The sequence below is a fragment of the Chionomys nivalis genome, chromosome 5 (genome assembly GCF_950005125.1).
Source record: "Chionomys nivalis chromosome 5, mChiNiv1.1, whole genome shotgun sequence".
In the NCBI taxonomy this organism is placed as follows: Eukaryota; Metazoa; Chordata; class Mammalia; order Rodentia; family Cricetidae; genus Chionomys; species Chionomys nivalis.
This window is the reverse complement of record NC_080090.1, coordinates 85,800,545-85,816,881: the sequence shown is the minus strand read 5'-3', so window position 1 is coordinate 85,816,881 and position 16,337 is coordinate 85,800,545. Positions and strand designations below refer to the sequence as shown.

The 16,337-nt window shown below is 51.3% G+C and overlaps 1 protein-coding gene across 4 annotated transcripts in view; it reads left to right on the top strand.

The window, feature by feature from the left end:
- Positions 1-994: 994 nt before the first annotated feature.
- Plekha6 (pleckstrin homology domain containing A6) overlaps positions 995-16,337 on the top strand; it is a 49,395-nt gene continuing 34,052 nt past the window's right edge. For 2 of the 4 annotated variants that reach the window (XM_057769189.1, XM_057769188.1), the window contains exon 1: positions 13,058-15,928. Coding sequence is in view for 2 of the 4 variants with exons in the window: in XM_057769187.1 (XP_057625170.1) it covers positions 2,257-2,288; positions 4,169-4,249; positions 5,408-5,522; positions 9,218-9,322; positions 9,953-10,025; positions 12,925-13,025 (507 nt within the window). In the remaining 2 variants the exon portion in view is untranslated. Of the gene's footprint in view, positions 2,289-4,168; positions 4,250-5,407; positions 5,523-9,217; positions 9,323-9,952; positions 10,026-12,924; positions 13,026-13,057; positions 15,929-16,337 lie in introns of those variants that run through there. The other 2 variants (XM_057769187.1, XM_057769186.1) reach the window with 2 other exon arrangements.

Below are 16,337 nucleotides of genomic sequence, written 5' to 3'. Positions count from 1 at the left end.
AAACGAGAAGCTGTCATTCTGTGCAGGATAATTGGTGAGAAACATCAGCCAAGCCCTCTGCGTTCTGACCTAACCCCGAGGATTTGGGGGCTCTCGATGCACCGGAGTCTGTGCCCTCTGTCCCCACTCCCTTGTGATGTCTTCACATGGTACCAGAGAAGTAATTTAACTTGAGCAAAGGCTGTGGGAGGCCCCTGAGCTCAGCTTGAAGAGAAGGGGGATATTTTTGCCTCCTAGAGGTAGAAAACTCATTTTCCCAATGCACCCCACCCCCTCTTCCTCCTGTTCAGATGAGCTTAATTTTCTTCTTCTCTTAATGAAGATGGATGAAAGCCAAGCTATATATTCGGGGGGAGCCAGTCAGGGAAGCTGAGTGAGGGGGCGAAGGGACAGAAACAGAGCTTCCCTCCCAGAGAGGAAGTAATTAATTGTGTGAGAGAGAGCTAAGATAGGGAAGCCCTTGGTAATAGAATATCAGTCTTTAAATGTAGGGGGCTAAAAATGACACCAGAGCACAGAGTCTCTTTTATCTGTTCATTTTTACATTCAAAAAAACTTTATTGAGTCCCCATGGTGAGCAGACAGGGAACTCAAGAAGCAGCTGGAGACAGGTTCAAGCCCAGACCTAAGGCCTCCTGTCACCAAGATAAATCATTGACCAAAGCCCCACTAAATGACTGAATATATTGACCTTTTGGATTTCAGATTAGCCATTTAAGTATCAACAACCGTGACGCCAGTTGCACCTGGCCAACTCACCTCTTCACGGGTTAAATAATAATGCTGTCCGCTTATTTTTCTGTGTACCCATCCCATTGTTCCCCTGACCTCAGTCCAAACAATTAGATCAGTCCTGCTCTTTGAGTGTCTACTGTGATATCACAGAGTTGCCATAACAACAGACTGTGATGTCAACAGAAGGCCCGGTGCTGCAAAAAAGAAGCACCTTGGTCAGAAAGGAATCTGTCGTGTGAAATGGAAGCATAGAGAAGACAGAGGAGCATCCTGGCTATTTAAGATGACATTGAGCCTGGGTCCTCCTTTGCTGGAATCCTTTCCAGACCTCCACGGCACTGACGAGGACTGATAAGAGAATAAACTTGTCTGGAAGCAGGGGGATAAGGAGGTGACCTTGCAGCCCAAGACTCAAAAAGCAAGAGGACAGTGTGAAAGGGATTTGACTAGCCTTGACCTATTCGGGGGAATTAACATCCATGCAACCCTCCTCACGCGAGCAGATCTGACAGCTACCAGCTGGAATTTATCATCCGGCATCTGGGAAGATTTGCAGCAATAAATACACAATGACCCCCCCTCGAGCCCCGATCCCTGCCCTCTTCCTCACCAGCCTTGGGAGAAAGGTTGCCTTCCACTTCTGAGTAAAGAAGCTGATCTTGGCCGGCAGCTGGGGCTCCACAGACATCCTGCCCATCCTACCCAGACTGCATCTGTCCAGCTTCTTACCGGCCAGGCCGGCACCCTCAGAGGGCAAGTAGCTGAAGAGGGGAGTGTGCCAGGCCGGATGCAGAGCCGCTTCGTGTATCATGCTCCTGTCCGTACAGATGAAAGCCGGGCAGGCTGAGAGGAGGGAACAGAGCCTTCTTCAATTCTCCTCAGCCTCTCAGCAACAGCAACAATAACAGCCAATGAACCTGAAGCTTCCTTTTAACCCTCAGAAGGACTTAGAAGGTCTCTGAGACGCAAGTTGGTTTGCAGCCCCAGAGCCAGTGTCTGGGCTCAGAACTGGAAAGGCTGGAGCACCGTCTCCCTGCAGGTCGGGCTGGCATGAGTTTCCGTGCAGATGGGAATGCAGCCCATGCTCCTCCACCCGCCCAGCTGCTTGGTGTCCTTAGCTCAGTGAGGTCGAACTACCTGGAAGCTGCACACCTGCTCCGTGCATGCCTCTCTCCATTTCTGCATTTCCTTCTTGGGAACCTGAACTGGGAGGAGGTCCCCTCTTCTTCAGTTATTCTGCCTCTGGCTCTCTAACTGTAGCATCGTAGGCGAATGCTAGGAAGCCACAGCCCCCCTAGGGCACCTGGGCTACCCCTCCCATTGCCCACAGGAAACCCTGTCCCTGTTCTTCAGTGCTAGAGCCAGGAGAAAGGGCAACCAATGGAGCCGGCCCCAGCTCACCCCATGTCTCTGCCACAGCGTTAAGAGTTGGAACCAAGGACTTCCTTCTCAGAGGGATGGTAGCAGCAGGGTGGCTGGTGGCTCCTCTGAGGCTGAACTGGGGACCGAGCTTCCAAAAAGATGTTGAAGTTTCGGGCTGATCGACGGGTCAGGTAGGGATTTCCTCTGTGGACCATGAACCTAGTGAAATCAGAGCCGGCGGAGTTGGTTGCTCATCTTGTTTGAATTTAGGGCTCAGCGGTAAGGGGTCTTCTGGAGATGACCATGACCTGAGAGGATAGTAGTTAGGTCAGTGACTACTGCATTGCAGTGCCTGTAGAGGGAAAGCTATTTTGAAATTGTTAGCAGCGGGTGGAAAGAGGGCATTGTTTGTAGGATTGCTGGGTAGGAGGCTCAGGGCAGGGAGAGGTGTGCCATGCCCTGGAAAACTGAGCTGGGCAACAGCGGACTCCTTCTGTGTGTGGCTGTCTGAACTACTGCCTGCAGGGTGCTCCCAGGAACACAGAACAGAAGGAGCTTGGAGGGCTAGGGTGGGTGGGAAGCACGTAGGCATTCCATACATAGAGCAAAGCAGAGAATTTGACATTTTAAGGACCTTCATTGTCCCAGATTGCTGCCCTTAGAGCCAAAACCAGACGATGAGGGTAACAGGCAGGTGCTCGTACTTGCAAAGATTCCCTGTGATCAAATCGAGGGAGCATCTTTGTAAGATTCAGGAAGGAGGAGGGACCATAGGAGGAACCAGAGGGTGGTTACCAATGTGCTAAGATTAAACTCAGGCCTGGACGCTGGTCAGGTTTTAGATCCAGCTCAAGCTACAAACTCCAGGTATCCTAAGAGGCTGGAGCCACCGCCTGCATACCTGGCTTTAATCTGAACAGCACTGGCTAGCATAGAAGAAAACACCCTTTGGTATTACCTTTAGCTCCGGCTGACATCCTGAAGGCTGGGATATAGCCTGGAGAGCGGGAGAGGGCGGAAGGGACCAAACTAGGCACACTTTGCTCAGGCGTTGGCTGGGCTGAGGTTGGTTGAGCCGAGTGCCACTCTTTGCTGCAGGTGTGCTTAAGTGCCTTTGGCAGTTTGTTTCCATGCCTGTTCTCATGGTTAACTGGGGCCTGGGCTGGGCTCTCCAGGTATTTCTGAAGAGGTGTCAGGGAGGAGGGCCTTTAAACTCATCTCGCCCCTGTGGGCTAGACACTGCCACATTCTCACCAAGTGGTCCCCACTTACCAAAGCCATTGCTCTCTGCTGCTTTCATTCTGAATGTTCCCTGAGAGCTCACCCAGGAGCTGGCTTGACATCCTGTCAGCCAGAGGCACCTTCTCCTGCCACTCCGTCTGCCTGTAATCCCCAGTCCCTAGGATTCGCTCCCCCAGCTTCCTGGCAGGCTCCCTGCACAACACCCAACCCCACTCTTGGCTATAGCAGCTCTTAATTAGGTACAAGTGTTAGGCCAGCACTGGCCTTGCTGTTTGACAGATCCTGGGGGTTCTGCGATGCCCAGCAGCCTCTCAACAGGAGACTACGGTCCCCGAGTGTGCTTGAGTCCCAGCCCAAAGCTCCATCATGGAGTTTCTCAATTTCAGGGATACATTTGAAGAAAGAGACGGAGCTTGGAGCAGGAGGGGAGTCCAAGGTCACAAGGGAGTTCCTCCAGCAAATTATGAGCAAGCATTTTCTGTGTGGAGCTCTGGCAGGCGCCATCTCTGGGAAGGAAGCTGATGCATGAGATCTCGACTGTGTCAAACTCAGGCTTGGAAAGCCCCAACTCACCCTCCCTCCTGTCCCCAAGGTAGCTACTGAATGCTTGGAGTATAGATTTCTGACAGCCTGAGCTCTCCAGCAGGAGGTTAACAGTAAACCAGGGAGAGGTGACTAGGCTTCAGTCTCTCCCTGACTCCACCCACCTGCATTTTCCTGACCCCGGGGACAACAGAGCCACAGCTCCTTCCATGGCCTGCCATCCTTTGGGTTATGACTCTGTCCTCCCGAGCTGATGGCAGCTCTCTCCCCACTTTTTTCTCTGCAGCCACAATGAAAGACGCAACACATTTCGACACCCAGTGACTGGCCAGGTCCCAGAGGAGAACAAAAAGTTTGACTTGAAAACGTAAGTTCCCCGCTTTTTGCCTTCTGTCCTTTGCCACTACTGTCCTGATGCACTAAGTGTAGGCTCGGCAGGGTATGAAGGAGGAGGTGTTTGGGTTCCTCACCTCAGCTTCAAGGACCAGAAACCTCTGGGCCACATCTTTTGGCAACCTCCCACACTGTTCCCAAGTTCTGGTAGAGAGCAAGTTGGTGTTTCCCATAGGTGGAGCTGAAGGAATTGAGAAGCCTGCTTTTAGCTTGGGATAGCCCCTGGGAGCCCCTGAAGGTAGCACAGGGGAATCCGATGTAATCAGAGGTCTAAATGCACACGCTTCAATCGGAATCCTGCCTCATTGAAAGGGGAGGATAATTCAGAGACCACTGAGCTTTTGTGCCTTTAATCAATGAATTTTTCCCCCTCTGGGATCAAATACATAGCTTTCTGTATGTTGAACCTTTAAAATAGAAGGCCGCAGGACTATAGGCACAAGCCTGTAGTCCCAGCTTCTTGGGAGCCTGAGGCTAGAGGGTTTTGATTTCAAGGCCAACCTGGGCTGTGTAGTAAGACACTGTTTCAAAATAAGATAAAAGTAACTGGTAGTCTATTATCTTAGAGTCTAGAGTTTTAAACAAACACAGACAGGAGAAAGCCACATGGGGTGGCACCAGTTTATAATCCGAGAATTTGGTTCGCAGAGGCAGGAGGATCAAGAGTTCAAGATCATCCTCAGCTACATAGTGAGCTTGAGGCCAGTCTGGACTATGTGAGACCCTGTCTTTAAAAAATCAAGTCAGCTAGGCTGTGTTGCATGCCTTTGATTCCAGCTCTTGGGAGGCAGAGATAGGCAGATCTCTGTGAGTTCAAGGCCAGCCTGGTCTACAGAGTGAGTTCTGTGACAGCCAGAGCTACACAGAGAGATCCTGTCTTGAAAACCCGAAACAAACAAACAAACAAACAAACAAAAAACAACCAAAAAACCCAAGCTGAATCCATAAATGAACAGAGAAGGAAAGGGAGATTATCCCGGAAGAACCAAAGGAGCCCCTGGGATGACTTCTGAGCTGCACCTCAGGCTGGGGCTTTGTGTTGATGTTGGGACAGTGGAGGCAGGACAGGGCTGGTGCTTTCCATTGCTTCTTGGCTCTGACTAGTTTCCTTCTATCGTTGACTTGAATTCAGATCGGCCTTGGACATGTCCAACAAAACAGGTGGGAAACGTTCTGCTACCATCAACAGTGACATCTCCAGCCACAACATGGTGTCAGAGGTCCCTCCAGAGCGGCCCAACATCCGGGTGAGTCCAGTCCTCTAGACAAGCTGTCAGGCAGGACATGCTGTTAGTTAGGAGGATCTCAGGATCTCCAGGAAAATCCTTGCCTGCCCAGCACATCTGTAGGCTCCAGTGGGCAGGCCAGGAGGTACAGGAACCCAGTGCAGAGCGGAAAAGAAGCCCAGACAAGCACCTCACAGAGATGGGACTCCACGCATGGGTTCTCTACCTCAACCCTACTAGTGTTTGAGACTTTGTGGACAGGGTTTCCAGCAGTGTAGGGTGTCAGGAAGCTCTGAGCTCTGCCTATTAGATGCCCACAGGACCTCCTCTCCTCTTGTCATGGCCAAACATGTCTGCAGCTGTTGTCAGTGTCCTCTGGGCACAAAAATCTCCCTCTCCTAAGGACACTGATCTCAGGGGATAGCAAAAGAACCTCCTGTGAAAGATGACCTCGTCTGGGGGGTCAGCATGGGAGGAGGAAGAAGGGGAACCCCGGGAAAAAGTCATTTATTGAGAAGGAGGTGGAATGTGACATTTGGGCTCAGTGACTGTGGAACTCAGAGACACTGACAAGCGGTTTGAGAGGCGTGATGAACACAGAAGGCTGAGAGAGGAGGGGAGAGGAGATGTAGAAATGCAAGGAAACCGCGAACAGAGCAACCCCGAGGGAAACCGAGAAGAGAGCAGCCCCAGACTGCAGGGTGCTCATGCAGAGCTCACTCCCCACACCCAGTATGTGTGTCTCTGTGTGCACGAGCTAGCATGGGTGCCCTGGAAACACAATTGCGCAAGTCGCAGAATCTGAAAAGTATATTAACTTACATAAAATGTACAAAGATGAAGAGCAGGGCTGCATATTCATAGACACTGCAGCAGCCCAAGTGTATAGCCGTGAGCAGAAGACCAATTTGGGGTCAGTGGCTGCCTTTGGGGAGAAGGTAACAAGACTGAGAAAGCCTCAAAGGGAGGCCTAGCTCTACTTGCCTTTTCTTATGGGGGGACCAGCAGAATGGAATGGTTACAGTGATATTCCCTGCTTTTCTGAAACACTCGAAACAGTTCAGATAGGGGTTTTTAATTTTCATGTGTGAGAAGGAATGCGGTATGGGGTACACAGAACAGTGGGTGTGTGAGGATTGTGTGTATGGGGTACACGCAATAGTGGGTGTGTAAGGGGATATGTGTATGGGGTACATGCAACAGTGGGTGTGTGAGGGAGTGTGTATGGGGTACATGCAGCAGTGGGTATGTGAGGAATGTGTGTATGGGGTACATGCAGCAGTGGGTGTGTGAGCGATGTGTGTATGGGGTACATGCAGCAGTGGGTGTGTGAGCGATGTGTGTATGGGGTACACACAACAGTGGGTGTGTAAGGGGTGTGTGTATGGGGTACACACAACAGTGGGTGTGTGAGGGATGTGTGTATGGGGTACATGCAGCAGTGGGTGTGTGAGGGATGTGTGTATGGCGTACATGCAACAGTGGGTGTGTGAGGGGAGTGTGTATGGGGTACACACAACAGTGGGTGGGTGTATGTATGTTTCTGCGGACCCTAGAGATGTCACATGTCATCTTCATGTGCTTTTTCAAACCTGATTTTTTAAACCAGAGTCTCTCACTGAACCTGGAAATCATTGAAGTCTCGGGGACCTTTTTGTTCCTTCCTCTTTACTGCTGAGATTAAGGCTCCCACAAGAATCTACCTTTTAAATGTATATCTATTGATAAATATGTTATATAATATATATTAAGTTACTATACATAAATATATATTCTGTTAGTGATGTGTGTCTATGTCTGTGTGATATGTATTCATGTGTGAGGGTACCTGAGACAGTTTTACAGTGTGGGGGGAGGCTGTGCTAGACTTCACAGGCTAAGTCTGAAGTTGGTGGAAGAGGGAGCACAGGAAGATGGGGAAGAGACAGACATAGGGCCTGTGTACTAACACTGCGGAAAGTGGGTTATAGACGCAGCCACACATTGCAGACCTGGCCTTCTGTGCTGTGTGGAGAAATTTCAGTTCTCCTACATGATGATCACTACTGAGAAAATTAAATATTTTTAGTATGGTGAGCTTGTGAGCATGTGTGTGTGCACAAACGTGTGCATGTGTGCGGTATGTGTGTGATGGAAACCGGGGTCTTCTATATGCTAGGCAAGAGCAAGTGCTTTTCTCCCGAGACTGTGGGTCAAAAGCATCGTCCTTGGCTAGGCGAGTGATGCTTCTTTCAAAGGCAAAGGCAGTGATGAAGGCAGCATTTTCTAGTAAAAGGGTGTGAGGAAGTGCACATCCTATGACTGCAGTCCCTCTGTGCACTGGTGTGCAGAGCCTGGTTGTAAGAGTAGAGGAGAGAAAGGTTGGAGGGTGAGGAGACTCGGGAAAGTGTTGCGAGGGGAAAATGGGGTTGCTGTTAGGGTCTCGTCCCAACTGGGGTTGGGGACTGGAGGTCTGTGGTGACCTCCTGTGTATGTAGTGTGACCCCCACCCCCACCCCTACCCCCTACAACAGTGATTTAATTCCTGAGAGTTCAGAGAAGACCTGAGTGATTTGTTGAATTTGGAATATGAGTTTCAGGAAGGATGGAGCAGAAAGCCAGCAGGTGGGGTTTTGAGTCTGACTTGGATCCAGCAGAGAAGGAAGGGCTGAGGAGCTGAGCCTCCAGGTGAAGTAGAACAGCTGGTAGAGCTACGGATTGGGGGGAAAGAAAGATCCAAAGATGAAGTGTTGTGATGGGAAATTGTTCCTGTAGGATTGAAGGTGCTGGGGGTGAGGTGAGTTGGGTGCTGGCAGGAGCTGGAAGGCAGTCCCAAGAGTGACTGGATTCTCCATGCACGATCTGGAGTTGGGACCGTGGTCATATAAAAGGTCATTGGATGGGCCGTCCTCAAGAGTAGTGAGAGCTCCCATGGTGACTGCAAGTCTTCTGCTGAAGAGGATGACTGCCACCTTAGTCCTTAGACTAAAACAACAAGGAACAAACCAAACACAGCAGTCTGCTCCAGGATCAGACGCTGAGGAGAAGGAAGGGTTAAGCTGAGAGATCAGCAGAGTGCTCAAGGGAGACACTGTCATTGCCAGACACAGGAGGAGTGATGTGTCCTCGCGACAGTGACACATGGGGACACTGTCTACCCTCCCAGCTCTGGGGACTGTCTGGTGTGAGACAGGGACAGGATGCAGATGGGATGATGTGGGGAAGTTGTGTGCATGCCAGAGGCCTGTGCAAGAGGCGGTGGTAAGGAGAAGCGGCCAAAGAAAGAGCAAACTGGGGCCCGCTGGATGCTCGGAGTCAGGGAGGCGCTTGCTGCCAAGCCCCATGACCTGGGTTTGATCCCAGAGACCTGATGACTGCCAATGGGTCTCTAACTTCCAGACTCACCAGGGCGTGCATGTGCCCCCCACAAAGTAAATAAATGTAAAAGAGAACTTGGAAGAACAAACTCAGAAATCTTTGTTTTCCTCCTAGAAGAAAAGACAAAAGCTTTGCAACAAGCTAGTGTGTTGAAACTCCTGTTTGAGATCAGAAGAGCCAAAGAATTAAAGGGCCAGGCCCTTGAGTTAGTAGAGGATCCAAGCCTCACAGCCATACCCCTAGTGGGAGGGTATGGGGCCCACTGAAGGGGTATGCCCATTAGCAAGGACCATTCCCTTGCCAACAGAGCTATAAGGGGCGGAGGGGAGTTGGACTAACTGCTGCCTTTGCCCCTCCAGGCGACTCGAACTTCCCGCAAAGCCATTGCCTTTGGTAAGCGCTCACACTCCATGAAGCGGAACCCCAATGCGCCTGTCACCAAGGCCGGCTGGCTCTTCAAACAGGTGAGACCACCCTGCTGCATTGCCTACAGTAACCGGCATTTTCTTCATGGTCTTGAGTCTTCTCTACTCTCAGCAGCCCTTGTCCTCTTTGGTGTGTTTTCCTGTCGTCTCTGAACATCTCCCAGTTGTATAAAGATTCTGAGAAATTGAAAACCTCCCTAAAGTTAGTGTCAAATTTGGGGATCCAAAATGAGGTTCCTTAGGGGTAGATGCAATGATTTTGAAACATGCCAGGTCAGTAATTTGATAAGAGCACAGGGCACGTTCCCTGCACATCCCCTTGCTGAGTGGGGGTGGGGTAGCTTCAGGTACTGGAGTTCACCACCTTTCCCTGGATGGACACCGCTGTATTCTTGTCTGCTCTTCTTCTCACTCACTCTGGGGTATCTTTTGCCCCCTTTATCCTCGCCAAGGGAGGTCCAGAGCCTCAGAACGACAGAACCGGAGAGTCACAGACAATAATCTAATGTCAGTTCCCAGCATCTAGGATCTCAAGGGAGTTTTGCTGCCACGTGCTAGTGGCGGGGCGCTGCAGCTCAAGCCCAGTGTCCTTGTAACCAGCACAGTGCTGGCTGCATCTGCCTCCTCTTCTGCACCAGCTCATGGTCTGTCTCTGTGTGTGCCCTACAGGCCAGCTCCGGGGTGAAGCAGTGGAACAAGCGCTGGTTTGTCCTGGTCGATCGCTGCCTCTTTTACTACAAAGGTGAGTGACCCAGCACTGCCCGGGGCAGGGGAAGCCATGGACCACTCCTTGTCCTGCCTTGCTGTTGGGCTCTGCTTCCGGAGCTCCCAGGAGCTCCCTGGCAAGTGGGTCTCACCAGGCAGGATCCTAGCAACGGCAGGGTGTGGCAAAGGACGTCACAGCACAGGCTCAGATTCAGTCACTGCTCATTCAGTTCCTAGCCATGAATACTTATCTGGGAGGCAACAGTTTTGGCTCCCGACTGATAATACAGCAGGTGAACAGGGCAGATGTCGGGGTGGTGAGATTCCTGGGCAAGGGGAGGGAAAGGACAAGGAGGAGGAGGGCACTAGTTACTGCTTGTAAGTCGCCTCCTGATGGAGGCTGGTGTTGATTTTCCTCCAGGCCCCACAGAATATGCCATCTGATCTGGCATATCAGACTCTTACCATTTTGTTTACTGTGAAGCCTACAGCACTAAAAGCTGGGCAGCAGGGCAGTACTGGATAAACAAATAGTCCTGGCCTCTGCCCTCTCTGTCACCCCCACATTCACGTGAGGCTCCCCTGCCCCAACACAAGAGGACAAAGATCTGATGAGCTCTGGCGCAGCCTCTTTCAGGAAGTTAAAGTGTAGACAGCAACATGTGTCAGGGTGAGCACAGGTGACCCAAGCAAGGGCTAAGGACAATAGCGGTGACATCATATCAGGCTGCTGCAGTGGGAGGGGATGGGTGGGAGGGATGAGAAGAGAGGTTGAGATGCTCTCTAAGCAAGGGAGGCTGTGCATTTCGCTCATTTACCTGCAGGATGAAGCAGCCCTGCTTTCCTCCAGCCTCCCGAGAGCAGTGGGTGAATCATTAACTTCAGTGAACACATGTTGTACCAGCTCACCCTCTGCCCCGGAGCTGCTCTTGCTGAGTTGTAGCCACGCAGGGCCTACGGATACAGGGACAGAGGAAAGTCTAGAACTAAGGGATAAGAAATTTCCCTGCCCTAGAACCGGTCTCTGAGGAGAAGGGCAGGGCGTACCAAAGGATGCTCATGAGCCACAGAGGGACGGTCTCAGGATACTCCCTATTGATCGATTTTCTGTGGCTGGGTAATTGATAAAGGAGAGAGGTTTCTTTTGGCCTTTGGATCTGGAGGTTAGGAGGTATGAGAGCTCGGTGCCAGCATGATTAGCTTGGGGGCAGTGCTAGGGGTACATCTGGGCTGCTTTGGCACATGCACGGCAGAAAGCAGAAGGTCAAGCGGAAATGTGGGAAAACACAGAACAACTTTGCTTTCCAGCACTCTGCTCTGGAGGAGAAGCCCACTCTGAGATGGGCATTTCAGCTGGACATACTTTTAATCCCAGCTCTCAGGAAGCAGACGCAGGTGGATCTCAGTGAGTTCAAGGCCAGCCTGGTCTCTGGGCCAGTTAGGGCTAGGGATACATAAGTGAGACCTGCCTCAAAGAAAAACAAAAAAGATGGGCACATCTTTCCCTTGATGATCTCCCCACTGTTGTATGGGGATCAAATTTTAGCAGGTGAGGGCAGGGACCAACTGGCCATAGCCAAACACAGCACCCCCTGACCCATACTCAGCCATCTGGATGGTGACAGTTTCAGTTTCCCCAGAGACAGTCCTGGGGTTCCACTCCAACCCCCCCTTTTTTTTCTGACTTACCCATTTCCCATGGTGCTATAGGAAGGACTGGACAGAGAAGCTGAAAAACAGACCCGCTGTCTCATGAGTGTGACCAGAGAAGCAGACTCAGGGAGTCTATAACCTAAAATGATTTTTGTTTTTTTTTTTGCTTTTTCGAGACAGGGTTTCTCTGTGGTTTTGGAGCCTGTCCTGGAACTAGCTCTGTAGACCAGGCTGGTCTCGAACTCACAGAGATCCACCTGCCTCTGCCTCCCGAGTGCTGGGATTAAAGGCGTGCGCCACCACCGCCCGGCTTTAAATGATTTCTTCTGTGTAGAAAACAACTAGATGGCTTTCAGGGGCTATGGCCTAGGAAACAAAGAGAAATACTGGGGAAGATAAGAAGGGTTTGCCATGCCTCAAAGAAGTCCCACACCTATCTCACAGAATATTTCCGGCCTTTCTGGTCTCCTTTTGACAGCTGGGACACTGGCTAGGCAATCCTTCAGGATCCAGGATGACTTGTGTAGTAGCGTGATCCTGGGATGTACAGTTAGACTCTTGCAGCACCTGCCTTCCTGTTGAGGTCAGGGGCCTTAATGGCATCCATAAGAAAGTAAGACCGCTTACATAGACCACTGGGGCCTAGACGGACCTCAGAAAGAGTTACCCTCAAGCAGGTTTGATGGTTCACATCTGCAGTGCCATCACTGGGGACTCCAAGGCAGGGGAGCCATTAGCACAAGGCCAGTCTGTCTGGGCTACATAGTAAATCCAAGGTCATACAGGGCCCCATCTCAAAACAAAAACACCCAAAGCATTACCCAAAGGAATCACTACCTCCATCCTGCCCTCTTCTCTGTGTGTTGCTGTTGAAATTGTCCTGCTTATCAGGACAGGGCAGATAAGATAGGGATATAGGATGCTGGCTTTGGAGTTAGGCTTCCTGCATTTTAATATTAATTCCACTTTTCACGGTTACGGAAACTGGACACATCACTTAGCATCTCACTTGACAATGGGGGAATAGTAAGGCCTCTTAGTGGGGCAGATAGGAGTGTTGGGTCTAATAAGGTACTGAACCAGTCAGACTCAAAATGAATACATGGGCTACTCGTTGATGTTTATCCTAGTAAGGCTGAAGACCTCCTTGCCCTTCCTTTTGCATCAGCACCATTGGCTCACATGCATGAGCATGTGCAAGCACACACGTGTGTGTGCACACACGCATGCACACATGCATGCACACACGCATGCACACACATGTGCCTCTGTTTCCCTGACAGATGAGAAGGAGGAGAGCATCCTGGGCAGCATCCCCCTGTTGAGCTTCCGGGTTGCAGCTGTGCAGCCCTCGGACAACATCAGCCGGAAGCACACATTTAAGGTCAGCTGGACTTCCCCTTCTGGGCAGGGAAAGGAGGGAGTCTGCTCTTCTAGAACTCGGGGCTGGTGCAGGCTAAAGAGAATGTCCCTTAGGAGCCCCTGCGTGGTGGCAGAGAAGGGAGTAGGCAGTGACCCCTAGACTCCTCTGGATGCCTGGGAGGGAAACTGAGGCCATGCTGGGACTCCCTTTTCTTCTCGGGGGTGGGGTGGGATGGCACAGGTCAGCCGACAGAACTGTGCCTCTGTGATACCGTGTTGTTCACCAGGACGAAAATTATGTCCTGAGCCTTTTGGACCTTCTGCCTAGCAGCCTACCCCCTCCTCCGCTACAGAGCAGAGCTATGGTGGGCGGGGTTCGTTCCGAAGTCTTTTCTGAATAGGTTTTCTTTCTACTTGGAGCCTAGGGATATGGAGACACTCCCCCATCCCCCCACCCCCAGTCAAACTTACTCAAATTTTCATCTTTAGAGAATATTAGGAGTTGAATTTTTTTAAATCTTGAGTTACAAACCTTATGGAGATAGCATTACCCCCAGCCCTGTGGTCCTGGGGATGGAACCCAGGGCCTTGTGGATGCTGAGCAAGTGTCCTGTCATGGAGATGCACCCTTGGCCATGCAGACGACAATTTGAGAGGACAAGTGCACGGGAAAATGGGACTCGCCTCCTGTTCAGTGGCCTTTCTCAGAACCCCTGGGGGACCTACTCAGCAAAGCTGGCCTGCAGCTGGCTCCTCGGAGGCCGGTACTTTTCCACGTTTAAAAATTCATGACCCATTAAAAACTATAAAAATCCCATGCCCTTTGTGTTTTGTGATGCAAAGAGCCTTAGGCTCCTTTTCAGAATATGAAATAATAATATCGGCTCTGCATGTCTTAGTATAAAGCCCTCCCTCCCCTTAGTTGAGAATTACTGCCCAGGACCCTTAGAGCCCAAGGCCATGGCTTTAAACATGTGGCAGAAACTACAGGTGGCACTAGATTGGTGTCTGAGCTTGCAAGGCTCTTTCTGTCCTTAGATCGTGTTAGAAAGAGGTGGGCAGCGCACATGGGGCCCGCCTAGGGAGCAGGGAGGGGCCTATTCGCCACATAATTAGTTTCCTTCCTCCCAGGGTTTCATGCCAGAGGTGTGAACAGAATGAACAATTAATAAAACTCTTAACTCCAGGGAGCTGGGTTCTAGCTGGGAAAATAGGAACAGGCTGTTGAACCAACAAGCAGACCTGCTCCACAGATACATTCACACCCACACACCGTCCACAGCCTGTCTCGCCCTTCATACCAAACTTGTCAGAGCCTCAAGCTGGAGCTGTGCCAAGTGCAGCATCCGATAAATGTCCCAGAATGACTGATACACACTCGCCTTGTGGAGCCTAGAGCTCACTACTGTGCCTGCCAGTGACTCACACCCTCCTCTTTCCCCCAAGTCCTACACTGTCTTTTTCAGGGCCCCACGTGATAGCCATGTCCAGTGTCCTACAAAGGGTTCTGACTGGTTCTATTCAATGTCCCATCCCCAGGGAAGGGAGGGGAGCTGAGACAGACAGACATGAGGCTTGTCCTGTTGTGGCCACCAAGCACAAGTCTTGGATGGCAAATAATGAGGAGCCAGGAACTGTCCCTGCCTGGCTACGGTTGAATGACTTAGCTTCTTTTACCCCCCTCTTCCCCAGCTCATATTAGAAGCTGGTGCCCCTCCCTGCACCTCATCAATAGCCCTGTCTTTTCCCAGGCCCTCTGCCTTCTCCTGTCACAAGCACTTGGTCCTGGGTCTGTTTACTCCTTGTTCCTTGTGGCATGTTTTGTTCCCAGTGTGACCGAGCTCAAGTGCAATCTTTATCTTCCTTGTGACTGGTGCCCCAGCCAGCAAGCTGCACACACAGGTTGCTCATGGCATAAACAGGTTCACTTGCTGACTCCCGCCTACCCCACAACACATCAGCAGCCCTGCCTGTGTCTCCCACGCCACCATGCTAACCCTGTATTCTTGTCCCAGTGGACCTTCCTGGGCTCTGGGCACTGCTATTCCATTTCAAGGCCCAGCATCCTCCTTCCCTGCTTTACAGCTCCCTTGTCCATTAGTACCGCCCTTCTGCAGCTCTGCCTCCTGCTGGGCCCTCTGCTGAAGGGCTGTCCAGCCAGAGCCAGGAAGCTTCAGTCCTGAACCAGAGAATTCCAGATCAAGGAAGGGTGAAGGTGGAGACGGAAGTGGGGCACACAGGAGGGAGTCTCCTGAAGTTTGGGCCAGAAAACAGTGGAAGGGTGTGCGCATGACGTGTTCAGGAAAGCCTCGAGTTTAGCCAGAGAGGGTCTGGCCTTTCCCCTTTGACTCCTATCAACCTATAGTTAGCACCCAGGGGGGCCACGGCCAGAATGAGACTCCTAATCACATCTGGAACATAAATTTTAATTACCATTCTTTTAGGAGTTGAGGTTGTCACCAGGGGAATATGATAAGGTCCCAGAAGGAACCTAGCTAGTCCCGTGCCTTTTTCCCCCTTGAGTTTCACTAGGCAGAACCTCTCCTCCCTACCTCCCATCCTTGCATCATTTAAACTGGAGCGAAATCGCAACTTGTCTTCCAGAAGAGCCAGGGTTAACACTGGGGCTCCTTGATTCACTGCCCATCATAGTTCAGATTCCCGTAGTACATACCCTCTGTGCCCCTTCCCTTGTTGGGCTGAGCTGGGCACTGCTGAGTGCTGTCCTTTGGGGTGGTAACACTGACGAGAAAGGAACATCCCATCCTACCGTCTCATGCTCCTCACTCTCTGGTGTCTCTTCCTCTGGTGTCGGTTGACTTGTCTCTGCCTCTCCTCCTTCTGGCCACATGAGGACCCTCTCCTCTGGACAGAAGCTCTCTTCTGGCTTCCAGCCCGCTGTACCTGCTCACGGCCATCGACTAGGTAGTGTGTTCCGTCTGTTTGCGAGTGTGTGCCCTGCATGCCATGGATGCTCAGGTGTCTCCTCTTGAGGAAGGGGTAGGGCCAGCTTCTTGGTAGTTAAATTGGGCTTGAGATGGACCTGTTTTGGGGACCATCTCCCCCAACCCTGGGGTAATTCTCATGTCACTAAGGTGGAATTGAAGGGGAGACGGGCTGTGGTAATTGTCCCTCCTGCTTACAACCATTTCAGGCGGGGGAGGTAGGCTCGATTTCCTGGTTACTGGGCTTTGAGATCATATTCAGAGACCTAGCCCAGGCTGGACCTGAGAGGTAGCTACAGGCCACCCTCCTTGCCTGGCTCTTAAGCTCCTCTGGGGAGAAGCTGAGGGCTGTCAACAGCCTGACTGACTGACTGCCCTTCCTGTGGGTG